The sequence below is a fragment of the Ostrinia furnacalis genome, unplaced genomic scaffold (genome assembly GCF_004193835.3).
Source record: "Ostrinia furnacalis isolate ACB-3 unplaced genomic scaffold, ASM419383v2 OfSCF6580, whole genome shotgun sequence".
Lineage (NCBI taxonomy): Eukaryota > Metazoa > Arthropoda > Insecta > Lepidoptera > Crambidae > Ostrinia > Ostrinia furnacalis.
Genome location: NW_021136819.1, coordinates 548,235 through 562,931, shown reverse-complemented (window position 1 = coordinate 562,931; position 14,697 = coordinate 548,235). Strand labels below are relative to the sequence as shown.

The following is a 14,697-nucleotide window of genomic DNA, read 5'->3' as shown; positions in this document are numbered from 1 at the left end:
ACCACACGGCACAAAACAATACGCGTGAACATGTGTTTGATTCGCAGTCATTCGCCTTATATAAATAATGTAGTATTTTTATCTTTCACCGTTATTGAATATACCTACCTACTTATGTAAATGCGCGAGCGCCGCGCTCAAACATTAGTTGCCCAAGCGCATGTCAAACGTACGAAACGTATTATCGATTTTATCCGCCGAATTTTAGAATCAATCCGTTTTAAGTGTTATTAAAAACATAACAGGTAAGTCTTTAAAAAAGATTTTATAGTGCAAGAGACAGAAACAGAATAAGTCAAGCTTTTAAAGTAATTGTTAGTTATCTTTTTATTTAAAATTTCAAATTGTATTGTTTTTATCGCAAGAACCGGTTATTCTAGCGGCGTCTTTACTGACATCTCAATGTAAACATGCCAACAAATGTTCTCATTCATAGTTTTGAGGTTTCCCAAAGTTACTGTAACTAAGTAAAGGATTTTTAAGCTACAACCAAAACTAGTTTTTAATACCATAAATCATAGCATAAGGTTTTTTGGTGGGAACTAGTAGACGCGATAGGAATTGTAAGTGTGGCATGATAGTTTCGGTTTATCATCATAAACATCTTCCACGAGTAGGTACTTATTGATTTGTAATCAATACTTACATCTGCAGATAAACCAAATCGTTATTGATAAACAAATCAATATTGATGTGGTGAACCTAGTTACAAGTTATCACTCTATCTTTAGATTTCCCAGTAAATGGACATACGTAATGTAAATAATTTACTATAATATTAAAATAAGCTAGTATTTATATCATACTCCACGATAAATACTTAACAACATGTAAGTATTTGAATATATTACTTTACAGCAATTAAAGCCATAAAAATTAACATACTTTACGTTCTTTGACGGTTTCCTTGTGACATATTAATTGGTTCTTCAAATGTTATTGTTGTAGAGATACAAAAGCAAAATGACGGAAGAAGCAAGCAAGACGTATACCATTCATCCAGTCGTCAAAGAAGATACTGACAGTGTTATGGATTTGCTAAAACGGTTGGTATGTTTATCGTAACTTCATTTCTGTAAATACTAGCTTTCCGCCCGCGGCTTCGCGGGCGTGAAATTTTGTCTGTCACAGAAAACCTTTATCGCGCGCGTCCCTGTTTCAAAAACATAAAAAACTATCCTATGTCCTTTCCCGGGACTCAAACTATCTCTATGCCAAATTTAATCAAAACCTGTTCAGTGGTTTAGGCGTGAAAGCGAGACAGACAGAGTTACTTTCGCATTTATAATATTATTAGACCTATTAGTATAGATAGTATAGATTTGAGTATTTTTTCTTCACGAAGTTCAATTGTTTACTGACTGCTTCTTGATCTTGACCACGGCTTTGTCTGCGTAAACTTTCTGTCACAGAAGATTTTCGCGCCTCAAGAATTTTAATTTTGCCTTAAGATTTTTCGTGATGATGATCATCATCTCAGGTTACCAAAATTAGGGTTTACTTCTAAAAAGAATTTATCTGAAATTTCACATAACTCAAAACATTGAGTCCTCAATACGTAAAGAGGCGCCAACACAAAAACAACGCTGCGGTCGACCACAAAATTGCGTACTATATGATACGTTAATGATAACATTTCCGTTAATTAATTTCAGGACGTTTTACACAGAGGAACCGCTAAACGAGGCCGTGGACCTTTGGAGCGAGAACAATCCATGTCCTGAACTGGATGAATACTGCATACATTCCCTCCTCGAAGGCCTGTCTTTCAAAGCAGTGGATCCGCAGGGGAATATAGTCGGCGTTACCATCAGTGGAATACTCCCTTTGAAAGAGGTAACTACTATTATTAAGATGAAATGGGCAGCACATAAGACTAAAAATAGTGTTGTGTATTATAGGTGCATATAAGATGGATGCAACAATGTTTAGAAAGACACATCTTGCTAAATGCATTACAATGTCGTCTTTACAGATATAGGCTCCATTTTCAGTTCCTTATTGAATGATCTTGTAATTTCGCAAAAATTTTTGTTTCTTTCTTTCTTTCTTTCATTTTATACATTTGACATATTTCGACAAAGCGAAAACGCGAGTTACTCCGTTTGGTTCAGCTCTGTAAAAAAAAGAATACGCACTCTAAGACCATAAAGTCGAATTCGTATTAGTCAATACCACATAATTGTTTCCTCCATTGTCCAGGAAGAAGGCAACGCCATTCTAACGCAAGCAAAAAACTGCAAAAACCCCAAGTTCCAAAGGATCCTGTACATCTTAGCGGCACGTGAGGAAGGGACCAAGCTCTGGGAGAAGTTCCCTCAAGATGAGAGGCTGGTGGAGATCAAAGTGGCCGCCACAGATCCCAACTGGACCAGGCGGGGGATCATGAACAAATTGGTGCACGAAACTGAGTAAGTGGCACGACATAAATTTATTGCAAAATGATTCTTATTTACTGTCGTATCATTATCCTGTAATTTTAAGGACAGTTTTGGTTTTAATCAGATTTTACAAACATTTGAACCAATGTTTGACGAAATGAAACAAGAGAACAACTCACAAACCTAGCATTTTAGTACAAACGTCACGCAAGTGTAGCGAATGAAAGAAAATGCGCACAAGACAGCAATTGTAGCGCTTGTCTTTACACTCACGTGTCTGTGTCACACTTATCTTGGGAAATATAAAATACAAACAGAAATATTATGTAAAGTATATCGACACTTCAAACAGACAAGTGCATAGATAAACAATCCTTGATAGGTAGGTACACTACGATACGAGTTGCCTGAGGAACTATCATGTAGATTACGTCGAAATAAAATGAGACAACATCATTCATTTCAACCAAATAACGCCTACAGCTGGACAAAGGCCTCCCAAGGATTTTCACAACCACCAGTTCTGCCCACATTCAGGTGCTTCCCAAGACCTTCACCAGATCTCTGGACCAACTAGTGGACTACGTCTTCTGGTCCGGGATCGCCACTCGAATTTTCTGTCCCAGTGGCCATCAGCTCTACAAGCTATATGCCCCGCCAATTGCCACTCACTTTTAGCAATAATCTGATCAATGATCATTATGCTTTCAGAATAGCCACAAAGCAACTTGGCATCCGCCTACTCCGACTTGACACATCCAGTGCCTACTCAGCCAAGTCAGCCGAAAGGCAGGGCTTCACGTGCCTCTACAAAAGGCTCTACACGGACATCAAGAAAGACGGCCAGCCCCTGATTGTGCCGAAACCGCCGCACGTCGACGACCGAGTGCACATAAAGATATTGTCGAATGGAAAATAATTAACGACTAAAGTTTTAAGCACCTGCTACAATTTGGCGTCTTTTTTGGGCTCCCCTCTATCTGGTAGAATCTCATTACGCAGAAACTCATTTGGCATAACTCACTTGGCATAATCTTCTTTAACCGAATATTTATAAGGCATAAACATTGTTAAATATAATCATCGTTTGGTAGAATGTTTATATACCCGAATTTTCAATGGCATACTTTTAAGATAGCAGAATTTTATTTGGCATAATTTCGATTAGCATAATGTTTTTTACCACCATGATTATTTGGCATCATTATTTAATGGTATTCCAATGGTGAAATACGGCTAACATTTAGAGTGCTTACCCAATTTTTGGGTTTGCGTGTTTTTTTAGTGAATAGAGTCCAGCCTAAGACGTCCTTTTGTCAGTGTAAGATCGGCATGATCTAGTTTTCAAATGTACCAACGAAGGTCATTTTAAAAACTTGTTGGACAACAAAGCTATTGGTTAGGTTAGGTTAGACTTGCGACCTTACACAGCGTGAAGGCAAGTGAGCGAGCGAGCGCAGCGAGCGAAGCGAACGTGCCGCGGCAGCGGCCGCCGAGCGCTAAGTCTAGAATCGCGTACTTAAATAGTTGATTACCAATAAAAACTACCCAAAAAACGTAACTTAACCTCAAAATTTCATTTTCAGTGTATTAAAGTTATGCCTAAAAATGATTCTGCCTTACAAAATTATTAGTTTTGAATGTATACCAAATGAATGTATGCCTAACGAATTTCTGCGTAAAGAAGATTATGCCATCCGTTGTTATGCATAGTAAAATTATGATTAAAAAAGTGCTGCGGAAAAAGGTAGAACCCTTTTTTGCATACCAAATTAGCATGGGCGTATCACTTCAATGACGGCCGATGGGGCAGCAAGGTTCTGGAGTGGAGGCCGCGTACCGGAAAACGCAGCGTGAGACGTCCACCCACAAGGTGGACCGACGACATCATAAAACGACGATAGCAGGAAAGCGCTGGACGCAAGCTGCTACCAACCGGGCAACTTGGAAAGCATTGGAGGAGGCCTATGTTCAGCAGTGGATGTCCTATGGCTGAGATGATTATGATGATGATGATGTAACACTTCAATACAAGAACCTTTTTTACTAAACTCTCATAAAACTGATAATAACAATGCAAGGCTGTGGGCTAAATGAATGGAGCGCCATAATGATTAGTTTGCATTTCGTGTACTTTAACCGGACTTTCAAAGTTAAGAATTAAATGCTGCCCGAGTATTACCAAAAATTTTAAAACTTTAATGATCCTGTTATTTAATTTATTTTTCTAGACAACTAATGCCTTTTTCAGGTTTTTTTAAAATCTCTGGCAAAATTACTGGAGACTGGAGTATAGTTTACGAAAGATAAAGAGAAGCATATCTACTGCCTATCTACTTTAAGTGAAACAAAACATAAATAAATCATTTTTATGTTACGTTACGTTCAAAAATATACAAGATTCGAATAACGACGGATTGGCTCAATATCACGTTTGTCAATTTAAATACCATCTTTGATACGAGTATGCTCCTCGGTTGTCCTGTAAAAAAATATATTATGTAGGAGTCTTTAACTTTGACAAGGGAGACTAAGCATTACACTACTTGTAATAATTAAAGTTGGAATTCCCACCTCCATAAAACTTCTGTGCGAGTTACACGACATTTCGTCCGCTGTCATCTCCTTTATTCCAAACTCATTGAGCAGATTCTCAGCTGCATCTCTATAAATATTAATTCCATATTAAATATCAGTTTAGGTAATACTTTCATGCATAGCAGAAGTTAATATTATAAGACGATACTAAGGCTGAGTTGCACCATACGGTAACTATGACGATAACCGGTGCATTTTGTATGGAGTTTGACAGATTTTTGACGTTAAAGTAAGATGGTGTAACCCAGCCTTAGTTAACTTGCTAAGAGAAGATTTGACAAGTGAACTTTTTTCGCACTGCATAAAATTATCTACAAGTACATAGTCCAGTAGAATTTGATTTTAAATCGGAAATAATTCCTACAAAAGATTTTATTGCTTTAATGGCTTCATTGGTTGCCCATTAAGACTCTCCTAGGTTTTCGACTTCGACGGAGTTGTGCTTAAGTGGTGGGGGCCCCCGAAAGGGGCGTTTTTTCGGTTTATTTATTTATTTAGGAAAACCAGGGTTTTACAGTGTGTAATAATGACATAAGATAGGCAACGAGTAAACCACTTAGGCCTCAGCCTCGAACTTAGCGGGCAGCGGGGCGGCGGCGGCGGCGGCGCGGAAGCGGCAGGATCTTATGCGTAAAATCAAATGGACCGGTTCTCGAAAACAGCGGCGCGGCAGCGGGGCGGCAGCGGGCAACGAGCGGGCAGCGGCGAGGGAGCGGGCATCGAGCGGGGAGCGCACTCCTTCTTTTGCCCACAATAAATCGAGCGTTAGGAATAAATTTGAATCGAAATAAAATTGTCGCCGTTGTTCAGACATTTCGTTTGCGAATTAAAACAAATATCTCGACAACACAACCCCGAACACAACACTTCGCCGCTAAAGCGCCGCGCGAGCTGCCCGCTGGTTTCGAGAACGGGTCTGCGCTACCCGCCCCGCTCCCGCGCCGCCGCCGCCGCCGCCCCGCTGCCCGCTAAGTTCGAGGCTGAGGCCTTATAGGTTCCTACAGGTAAAAACAATTTAAAAAATTTTGTGAGCCTTTTTGTGAGGTATTCCGGTTATACCGCGTAAAGAACTTACCCTATGGAAAAGTGGTCTTCCTAACGCGAACGGTTGAAGGGCATTTAATCCTGCATTAAATAAGACCAAATTCATATGTTTTGGACAAACCGTTCTCGTGCAAATGTTCGGCAAAGTAGAAAATATGTGTATAACTCAATAGTTATACACATATTGAATATGTTATATGAATTTTTGGCGTCGAACCTTAGACCAGGCATATGGATAGGCAATGTTGTCGAGCAGGACGATAAAAGGAAGAGGGGCAGCCACAGTAGGTAACACAGAGTCGTTCAGGTAAGTGCTAGGAAGAGGTGCAGCAACCGCAGTTAAGGAACGGCTGGGACGAACAAGGATAGGTGCATCCAGCTCGTAAGCCTTGATAGGGTTACACTGGTATAGGCGCTCCTTTTCAAGACTTAGAAGCCTGCGGGTAACGAGCCATTGGACGTGGAGAGGGTCATTAATTATACACATATTTTCTACTTTGCCGAAAATTTGCACGAGAACGGTTTGTTCAAAACATATGAATTTCACCCTGACGGTTGAAACCCTTCAACCGTCAGGAAGATCACTTTTCTATAGGGTGAGTCCTTTACGCGGTATAACCGGAAAACCGAAAAAACGCCCCTTTAGGGGGCCCCCACCACTTAAGCACAACTCCGTCGAAGTCGAAAACCTAGGAGAGTATTTATGGGCAGCTAATGAAGCTATTAAAGCACTAAAATCTTTAGTAGGAATTATTTCCGATTTAATTCATTTTTGTGTTTAATTCTACTGGCCTAACAACCCGGTTAACCGCGCACCTAACAGCCGTGACGTCACATCGTAGTACGGACGGGGCGAACGCGAGATGTGCGGATGAGACTCGTGTTCCAGCGAGGTACGCAGTTAGCTCAATTGGGTTGTATAAAAGTACTCGTGGTATGAATTGTATCTCCAAAGAAAATTAACACAAATACTTACTGATAAATTTTATTAAAATCTCAATAGTCAACATATCAAAATGTATATTTACAACTGTGAGGTAGCTATAAAAATAAATATACTCTACAGAATCAATTGTTCGAGTCAAAAGATTTACTTATGATTAATATGTAACAACTTTTACTCTATATTTACAAAATATCACTGTAGGTATTTATTGACCAGATCTACTAAATGAGTGTTTTCGCGTATGAAAAATCCGCCAGATGGCAATACGTAGACGCGAGGTCCAAATGCTGCATGAATTTTTGACATGACATTGACACATATTTCAAAATCCACCAATCACGCAGCAGTCAGACCCCACATCCACGTCCCGCCATCTAGCGGATCTTTCATACGCGAAAACCCTCATTAAATAACTTCTTATTATATTTTGAACTCAAATATCTACTTTTATCATTTTAATAAATACAGGGAGAAAAATTTTGTTTTACTATTGATTACAGAATATGAACCAAAAAGAATTCAAAAACTAATGAACACACTTCACAGTCTACCTACAAAACCATAAAATGGACAACAAACTAAATAAATAACAAAATTCTGGTCAATTTTAGTAAATTGAACTAATAATCCACTAATTACTACATACTGTACGCGCATGAATTGGTACTTTTTTAGTACATTAAGCAACATTATTATCGCTTTATCACCGAGTTGGATAACAGACAGTACATGAGTTTTAAAAATTTTAAAGCAATTTTTTTCGCAACTTTTCTCTAGAACTTGGCCTTCACTGTTTTGGTATTTGGTTTTGTTTTCGGTTCAAAAAAGGTTTTTGTCTGATGTAAGCCGCAGAGATAAACATCGAGCCTAACGATTCAATTCGTTCACGTACAGCATCTACATTGCTCATTCGACACCTAATCTCAAACGCTTAGTTTTGGCACAATTTTATCTGCTCCAAAAGGAATTAATCGTCAAAAAATATAATCATCTCTTAACAGTATGCTGCCTTAATTGCGGTTTAAGATATTTTTTTGCTCTCGATTTATGTCTGAATTTTTTTTATTTGCATTTGAGACTGGGTAGCTAATTGAACTAAAATAATCAAAAGATCACTTTTTCTCGCTGGCCAGCGCCTGGCCCAGTGAGGCGGTGGCGACCGTGGGGTTGGCAGCCGTCACTATCTTCTCCAGCAAGAGTCGCGACTGCACCTGTGGTCAAGAACAAACCGTATAAACTGATATTATGGTTCAAAATCAAGTGATGATTGAGAGAATGACGCACCTGAGGGCGGAACGTATGGTATGATACATACGTATAAGCAAAAAGAGACGCAGGGAAGTTAGCTTAAAGGACATAATATTATTATCTCGTCGATCCGAGTTGCCATGTACTTACTACATGGTGGGTGCTTAATTTTTTATTAACATTTAAAATACGAAAACAGATTTTACTGAATTTTATGTAAATGGTGTAACTTACATCGTTCCCATTGCCTTGTGCCGCGCTGCGCACCCTTTCTAGTTCTTCAGCGAGAAACTTGGACTTTTCATGAGCCTGACGGCGTTGTACTACGTATAACTCACTGGAAAGTAAACATAAAACATACATAAATAGATATGAAGAAACAACCAATCTTAATAATAGGTATGAAGTCTATTAAAACAAAGAGTTTTTGGCAGCAAATCTTTTGATACAATTTATTTCTGTCAATGTCGAGTGACATTGCATTGCTATATAAATTAAATTTTTAATAGATTTGTGAATCGCTCTGAAACAGAGCGGGAAGGGAAAAGGCACTAGACGACTATGATATTAAAAATCGTAAAGATCGAATCGTAAAGAAAGTATTAATAATATTATAGGCAACAATTGGCTTGATCTAGCCCTGTAGGCCTAAGAAGGGCGCCGCGATAAGCATACATTTTGACGTCGATAAAAGTTATCACGGCGCGCATCTTAGGCCTACAGGACAGGCAAAAGTGGAGCATGTTAGAGAAGGCTTTTGTCCACACAGGAATTAGCAAAACAAATATTTTTAATAATTCATTTATTGTAACCAAAATGTTTATGTGGAAATAAAAGCTTTTTATTTATTCATTAAAGATAAAATAAAAACCGTAGGCGTAAGCGATGCTATCTAAAAACAGCAGGCATTTTGTAGAACCCACAGCAAAAGGTGCGAACACATCTCTCCCAAAAAAAAAAATGGTCCACTATGTTATGTTCTATTATACAATAAATTACTGCAAAAGAGATTCCTCAGATATGATATAAATTGAAGTCAACTGATTACAGCTATTTTCATTTTTATAATTAAAATTATTGAATACTAACTATAAATTAATAAATAACACATAAACAAATATTTTGTCCTTTCATTTCTACTTAGTTTGACATTAATTAATTGTGTTAATCTCACTTTTTTTTTAATTAAAAGATAAATTCAAGTAACCAATTATGATTAATTGAATAAGTAAATAATGTTAATGACCTAAAAAATGTTTCTATAATTGTATAATTCCAGTAATTGGTATTAATTATATAGAATAAAAGACAATTATAAATCTAAACAGACAATAATTGTTCAGAGATTTAATTCTTAGTTGAATGTGTGGTTAATTAATTGATGAGTTTAATTTTATATCTCAACACACACATGAGTGTAGTATAAAACAATGAAAGAAAAACTAAGAGTTTGTTGATGACAGTTTCATACATTGCTTTTATATTAAAAGTTTTTGTTGAAGTTTCATTAATTTCTGATTTTGTTTGATCGATTTAGATTTTTTTATATTTTCACCTTTCAATCAACTATAGCCTGACCAGGAACATAAAAACCCTCGCCATGTTGCGGAAAACTAATGGTACTAATTTCTTTTAATGGCAACAGTAACTGAAAACTTCATTGACATGTCACCTTGCATGTCAGTCTATTGCTGTCAAAGTGTAAACAAAGTTTATTTTAAATGTGCGCAATTGGTTTTATGAATTAAATTGCTAAAATATTTTTATAGTCGTGAAAGAAAAGTGGTTCACAATGTGTTACAGTATTTGTCGAAGAGAAATACTAAGGGTTTGGACAACATTTTCATTGAATAATGTTTCCGACAAAGGTTGTCAAATTGACTGACATGTTTATTGTATAGTACAGTCCACAATGAAAATTAGCTGTGGTTTGTTTCAACTACCTATTTTAAATTTTTTTGTCACTTTCTAAGTGTTGAATTTTATGGGATTGGGAAAGAAGTACCGAGTTTGAAGCGTTCATGAGCAGACATTGCAGTTGAATATTCAAGTTCTGAATTTGATTATTGATGAATAATAAAATAAATTCTACTAGCTCGATTGATGGTTTCATTTAATTTATTTAAATCAGGTTACCTATAATAATATTTTTTCGTTAATTTATGAAAATATCAAATTGACCCGTAATCCTGAATCCTGATACATAAAGTTAGCCTATTAATTTAACACAGGTACGACTGTACTCAGTGTTGCACTATCAAATGCAATTGACGCGCCACTATGCCAGGGTTTTTATGTTCCTGGTCAGGCTATATGTATTAACAATAGCAAAAGCACTGAATTGAGAATACTTGCTCAAAAAGCTGTGCGGGTTGTATAGTATACTTAATCCATTATTTGTGATAAAATTATCATGTACCTAATACAATTTTTCAATAGATCATATTATTATACCAAAAAAATATTAATGTTTGTAATTATTTTTTAATAGTATCTGTATCAAATTCTCACTTTGTCATTATAATCTAAAACTACTTCAACCAACCGTCTTATTGAATGCCAATCCTTGTTCAATTCTCATGCCTAAATCAGGGTGGATAATTGTAAACAACTTCACTGCCCGTTCCTGCAGGAATCCAGCCACTGGACCTAAACTATACAGAATGTTTTGGACTAGCCGACTACGCTCCTCCTTACTTAACTCGTTGACATACATTTCCGTCATCTGAGCAAAGTTATTCGGAGCATCTTGATAAATATCTACCAGATCCACTCTCCATTTACTTGCATACGGTACAGCTCCATTAAACGAATTTGGGTAGTAATTTGGACTGTCTCTTCCATTCTCTTTAGTTGGAGGATCACCGTCCCTATTGTAAGCGTATACTGCAGATTGAATTGGGCAATTGACGTGTATTTTGTTAAAGTTAGCACCGAGCCGGTAGTACTGCGCGTCCCTGTAAGAAAAAGTGCGGGCCTCAAACACTTTATCTGGAGCTCCCAATATTCCTGGGACCAGATTCCCCGGGCAGAAGGCTAATTGCTCTATCTCTGCGAAATAATTAATCGGATTTTTATTCAACACCAGTTTCCCGACAGGCCTTAAAGGATACTTGTCTAGAGGTAGAACTTTGGTGACGTCAAAGACATCAAAGCCGGCCTTTTTCACGTCATTTAACGTCAGCACCTGGATACCCATTGTCCAGCTGGGATACTCCCCGTTACCTATTGCCCTGTAAAGGTCTCTAGTAGCGTAATCGGGATCCTCTGCTGCTATTTTCCTAGCGTCTTCGGTGAANGCTCGATTGATGGTTTCATTTAATTTATTTAAATCAGGTTACCTATAATAATATTTTTTCGTTAATTTATGAAAATATCAAATTAGCCCGTAATCCTGAATCCTGATACATAAAGTTAGCCTATTAATTTAACACAGGTACGACTGTACTCAGTGTTGCACTATCAAATGCAATTGACGCGCCTCTATGCCAGGGTTTTTATGTTCCTGGTCAGGCTATAAAATTGATCAAGTGATATTGTTTGTGTCATAACCTTGTCTTTCCTGTCATGCACAGTTGTCAACTTACTGACAAGTAAATTTTAAGGCTTCCACAGACCAAACGCGGGGCAGTAGCAGCGCAGTTTGAATGCGGGCCCGCGCAAGTTGTAATACAAGAAACTCTTTGAAGTGTGTCACACCAAATGTATTACTATGGCGGCCATATCAGTATGACACACCGGACGCAGAGCGGTATTAGCGCGTTGAAAGCGGTTTTCGAATATTTAAATATTTGACAACCGCCCGCGTTGCAACTGTTTTGAAACTGCGCTGCTTTCAGTGTGCCTCAACCGCGCTGCAACTGACCCGCACTGCTTCTGACCCGCATTTGGTCTGTGGAAGCCTTTAATGTAAAATTCAAATATTTTGCACTTTTATTAATGTAAGTACCTCTTGTAAAATGCCTAGACCAACAAAAGATCTACTTCCATTCTAAGTACATATTAAAAGAAAATGGTTATTGATAAAAAAAACGTGAAAAAATATTAATTTACCTTATAACAAACACCTGCACAAAAACACCAACCAATGCCAGTCCACAGCACATCAAAATGATCACATAGTTCGGCACCTTCTTCACTCCAGTCATGCCATAGTATGCTTTCTGATCGGTGGTGCTTTGTGTCTTTTGGGTGGGATGCTCGTAGTAGTAGCTCTGTTGACTTCTTCGTATACTGAAAGAAAAATGTTATCTGATTTGAAATGCCCAGTGAAACTGATCCAATCAAACTAAAGTTTTTTTTAAATTAATTAAAAATATTGCTATTAATAAAATAATGCAAAACCTTATTGATAATGTGACATTTGGTAAGGATTGGTGCTAAAATTTTGTGGTTTTATCATTATTTCTCTGATAACTACACTCGCGAGCAAAAATATGGAATCACCCTATTTATTCCGAGCGATCATAAGAACTAAATGACTAATAGAAGATCAATAAAAATGGTACCATTTTAAAGGAGATATTACAAACTTAAAATTGATACCATAAATACATACAATACATAGTAGAGATTGCAATCCGGATTATTCGAAATTCGAAAATATCTGAAAAATCCGGATTTTGAGGCTTTAAAAAAATCCGGATTTTTACCTTGAAATCCGGTTTTTTCGAATATTTTTACCCCAAAAATTTTATCATAAAATCATAAACCAAAATATCTATTGAATATNTGTCGACAAGACAAGAAGAAGAATTAAAAAAATATTTTATAAGTAGGTACAAGCAAGTTTTTATTCTGAAATGCATTTATAAAAACGAAAAAAATAATGCAAGGTTCAAATAATTTCGAAAGCTTGTAGCGCAAACCGAAAAAAAGAGGAATAAATTCCATGCGTGATAATAAAATAAAACGCTTTTCTTCAAATACTTACATCTTTTTGAAAAAAACTACGATTTATTTAAATTAAATTGATGGTTTAAAAAATTTACCCAATATTCGAAAAATCCGGATAATCCGGATTTGTACGTAACACAAATCCGGGAAACCGGATTTAAGAAAAATCCGGATTTTGCAATCTCTAATACATAGTCATTCAGTTTTTAAGATCGCTTGGAACACAAAGGGGTGATTCCATACTTTTGCTCGTAAGTATATTTCTCATATTTTGCAAACTTGAATAACATCTCTTGATGGGCCACCCTTACAATAGAATAAAATTAACTAAATAATCAGATTACTTTAGAAATCACCAACTAAATAATTAATATCTTTAGTTAAATTAATGTGTAATGAATAAGTCGACTGCCGCAGCAAAGTATAGTGTAAGCACAAAAGTTGGTCATGATGTGTATTACACAAATATAAAAATGTTGACTTGCAGTGCAGCTAATAGATTTTTTCTTATCCACAACGAGGAAGCTCTTGGCTAGATTATCACAGTTTAGAGCCACTATGGATATGCTGCTGAATAATGTTGCTGAAGCCAAAATTCTAATATCGACAATCTTATAAAAAAAAATGTATTTAAATTTACTTGTATGGCACATGTGTTTTATACACATAAGTAGAGCCTGAGGTTTCGTTTATGCTGTCGTAGCGGGCACGGCTCCCGGGCTTGCTGAGCACATTGTAGGCCTCCACGATCCGGACAAACTTCTCTTGAGCGGCTGAATCTTTGTTCTTGTCTGGATGATACTAGAATAGAATAAACAGAGAGTTATAATGCATTAACAGCTTCCCAGTCACTAAATAACAGTAAATTAGATGCCAAGGTACTAGATATGACACAGATGATTTTGAAAACAAACCTCTTTACTCATTTGAATAAACGCTTCTTTGATTTCTTTATCCGTGCAGTTTTTGCGCAACTTTAGGACATCGTAGTGAGTTTTTCTAGCTAAACTGTAAACAAGAACACTTAAAAAAACAAAGCTCACAAAAATATTTATTGTTTTTCTAAAGCACAGATTCAATACATACCTGTAAAATCGTATAATGGTGTTTAATGAATTAAAATCAAGCTTGCGTCTTAAAAAATACATTGCGAATTTATCTAAAATGTTGAAAGTTTTTCATGGTATCATTGGGCAATTTCCATTTTTACAGCGAAAAATATTCAAAATGTCAACATCATGACATGACTGACATAACAAAACAAGTTGGCAGTGTTCCGATTTGTACTAGATGCCTATTATTCTTGTTGCGTTACTCACATTTTATGTGCGATGATGCGCCGTTTGTGATATTTTAATGAGTTCAATAAATATGTAGTAGTGAATTAATATTACTTTATCAATAAGAAACATTCAAATGTTAATTATTTAACCCTTAACACCACTCGTGGGGGACCTAGCTCCCCCACCGCATACTTTTTTGCAAATAAAATAATTATTTAAAATGCGACGCGGTTGCGATCCGGTGTATTCCCAGTGATGCTCGAGAGCTAGCAGGGGACGGACGTGTGCGCTGTTCACGTTT

At 36.9% G+C, this 14,697-nt stretch overlaps 2 protein-coding genes across 4 annotated transcripts; one reads left to right on the top strand and one right to left on the bottom strand.

The window, feature by feature from the left end:
* LOC114362544 (uncharacterized) lies at window positions 1-3,332 on the top strand. 2 transcript variants are annotated; one of them, XM_028317989.1, is made up of 5 exons: window positions 1-245; window positions 949-1,046; window positions 1,656-1,836; window positions 2,203-2,411; window positions 3,093-3,332. In XM_028317989.1, the coding sequence occupies exons 2-5, from the start codon at window positions 964-966 to the stop codon at window positions 3,298-3,300; spliced, it is 681 nt and encodes a 226-aa protein (XP_028173790.1). In that variant the 5' UTR covers window positions 1-245; window positions 949-963; the 3' UTR covers window positions 3,301-3,332. The 2 variants fall into 2 exon arrangements, with proteins under 2 accessions (XP_028173790.1, XP_028173791.1); XM_028317990.1 differs by lacking the exon at window positions 1-245 and adding an exon at window positions 720-830.
* A 1,443-nt stretch (window positions 3,333-4,775) lies between these two features.
* Window positions 4,776-14,346, bottom strand: DnaJ-13 (DnaJ (Hsp40) homolog 13). Of its 2 annotated transcripts, XM_028317981.1 has the most exons (8): window positions 14,200-14,346; window positions 14,028-14,121; window positions 13,754-13,914; window positions 12,271-12,450; window positions 8,452-8,554; window positions 8,086-8,180; window positions 4,956-5,046; window positions 4,776-4,863 (listed from the first exon to the last, which is right to left on the bottom strand). In XM_028317981.1, the coding sequence occupies exons 1-8, from the start codon at window positions 14,259-14,261 to the stop codon at window positions 4,819-4,821; spliced, it is 831 nt and encodes a 276-aa protein (XP_028173782.1). In that variant the 5' UTR covers window positions 14,262-14,346; the 3' UTR covers window positions 4,776-4,818. The 2 variants fall into 2 exon arrangements, with proteins under 2 accessions (XP_028173782.1, XP_028173783.1); XM_028317982.1 differs by lacking the exons at window positions 4,776-4,863; window positions 4,956-5,046 and having other exon boundaries at window positions 7,045-8,180; window positions 14,200-14,344.
* Between the last annotated feature and the right edge of the window lie 351 nt (window positions 14,347-14,697).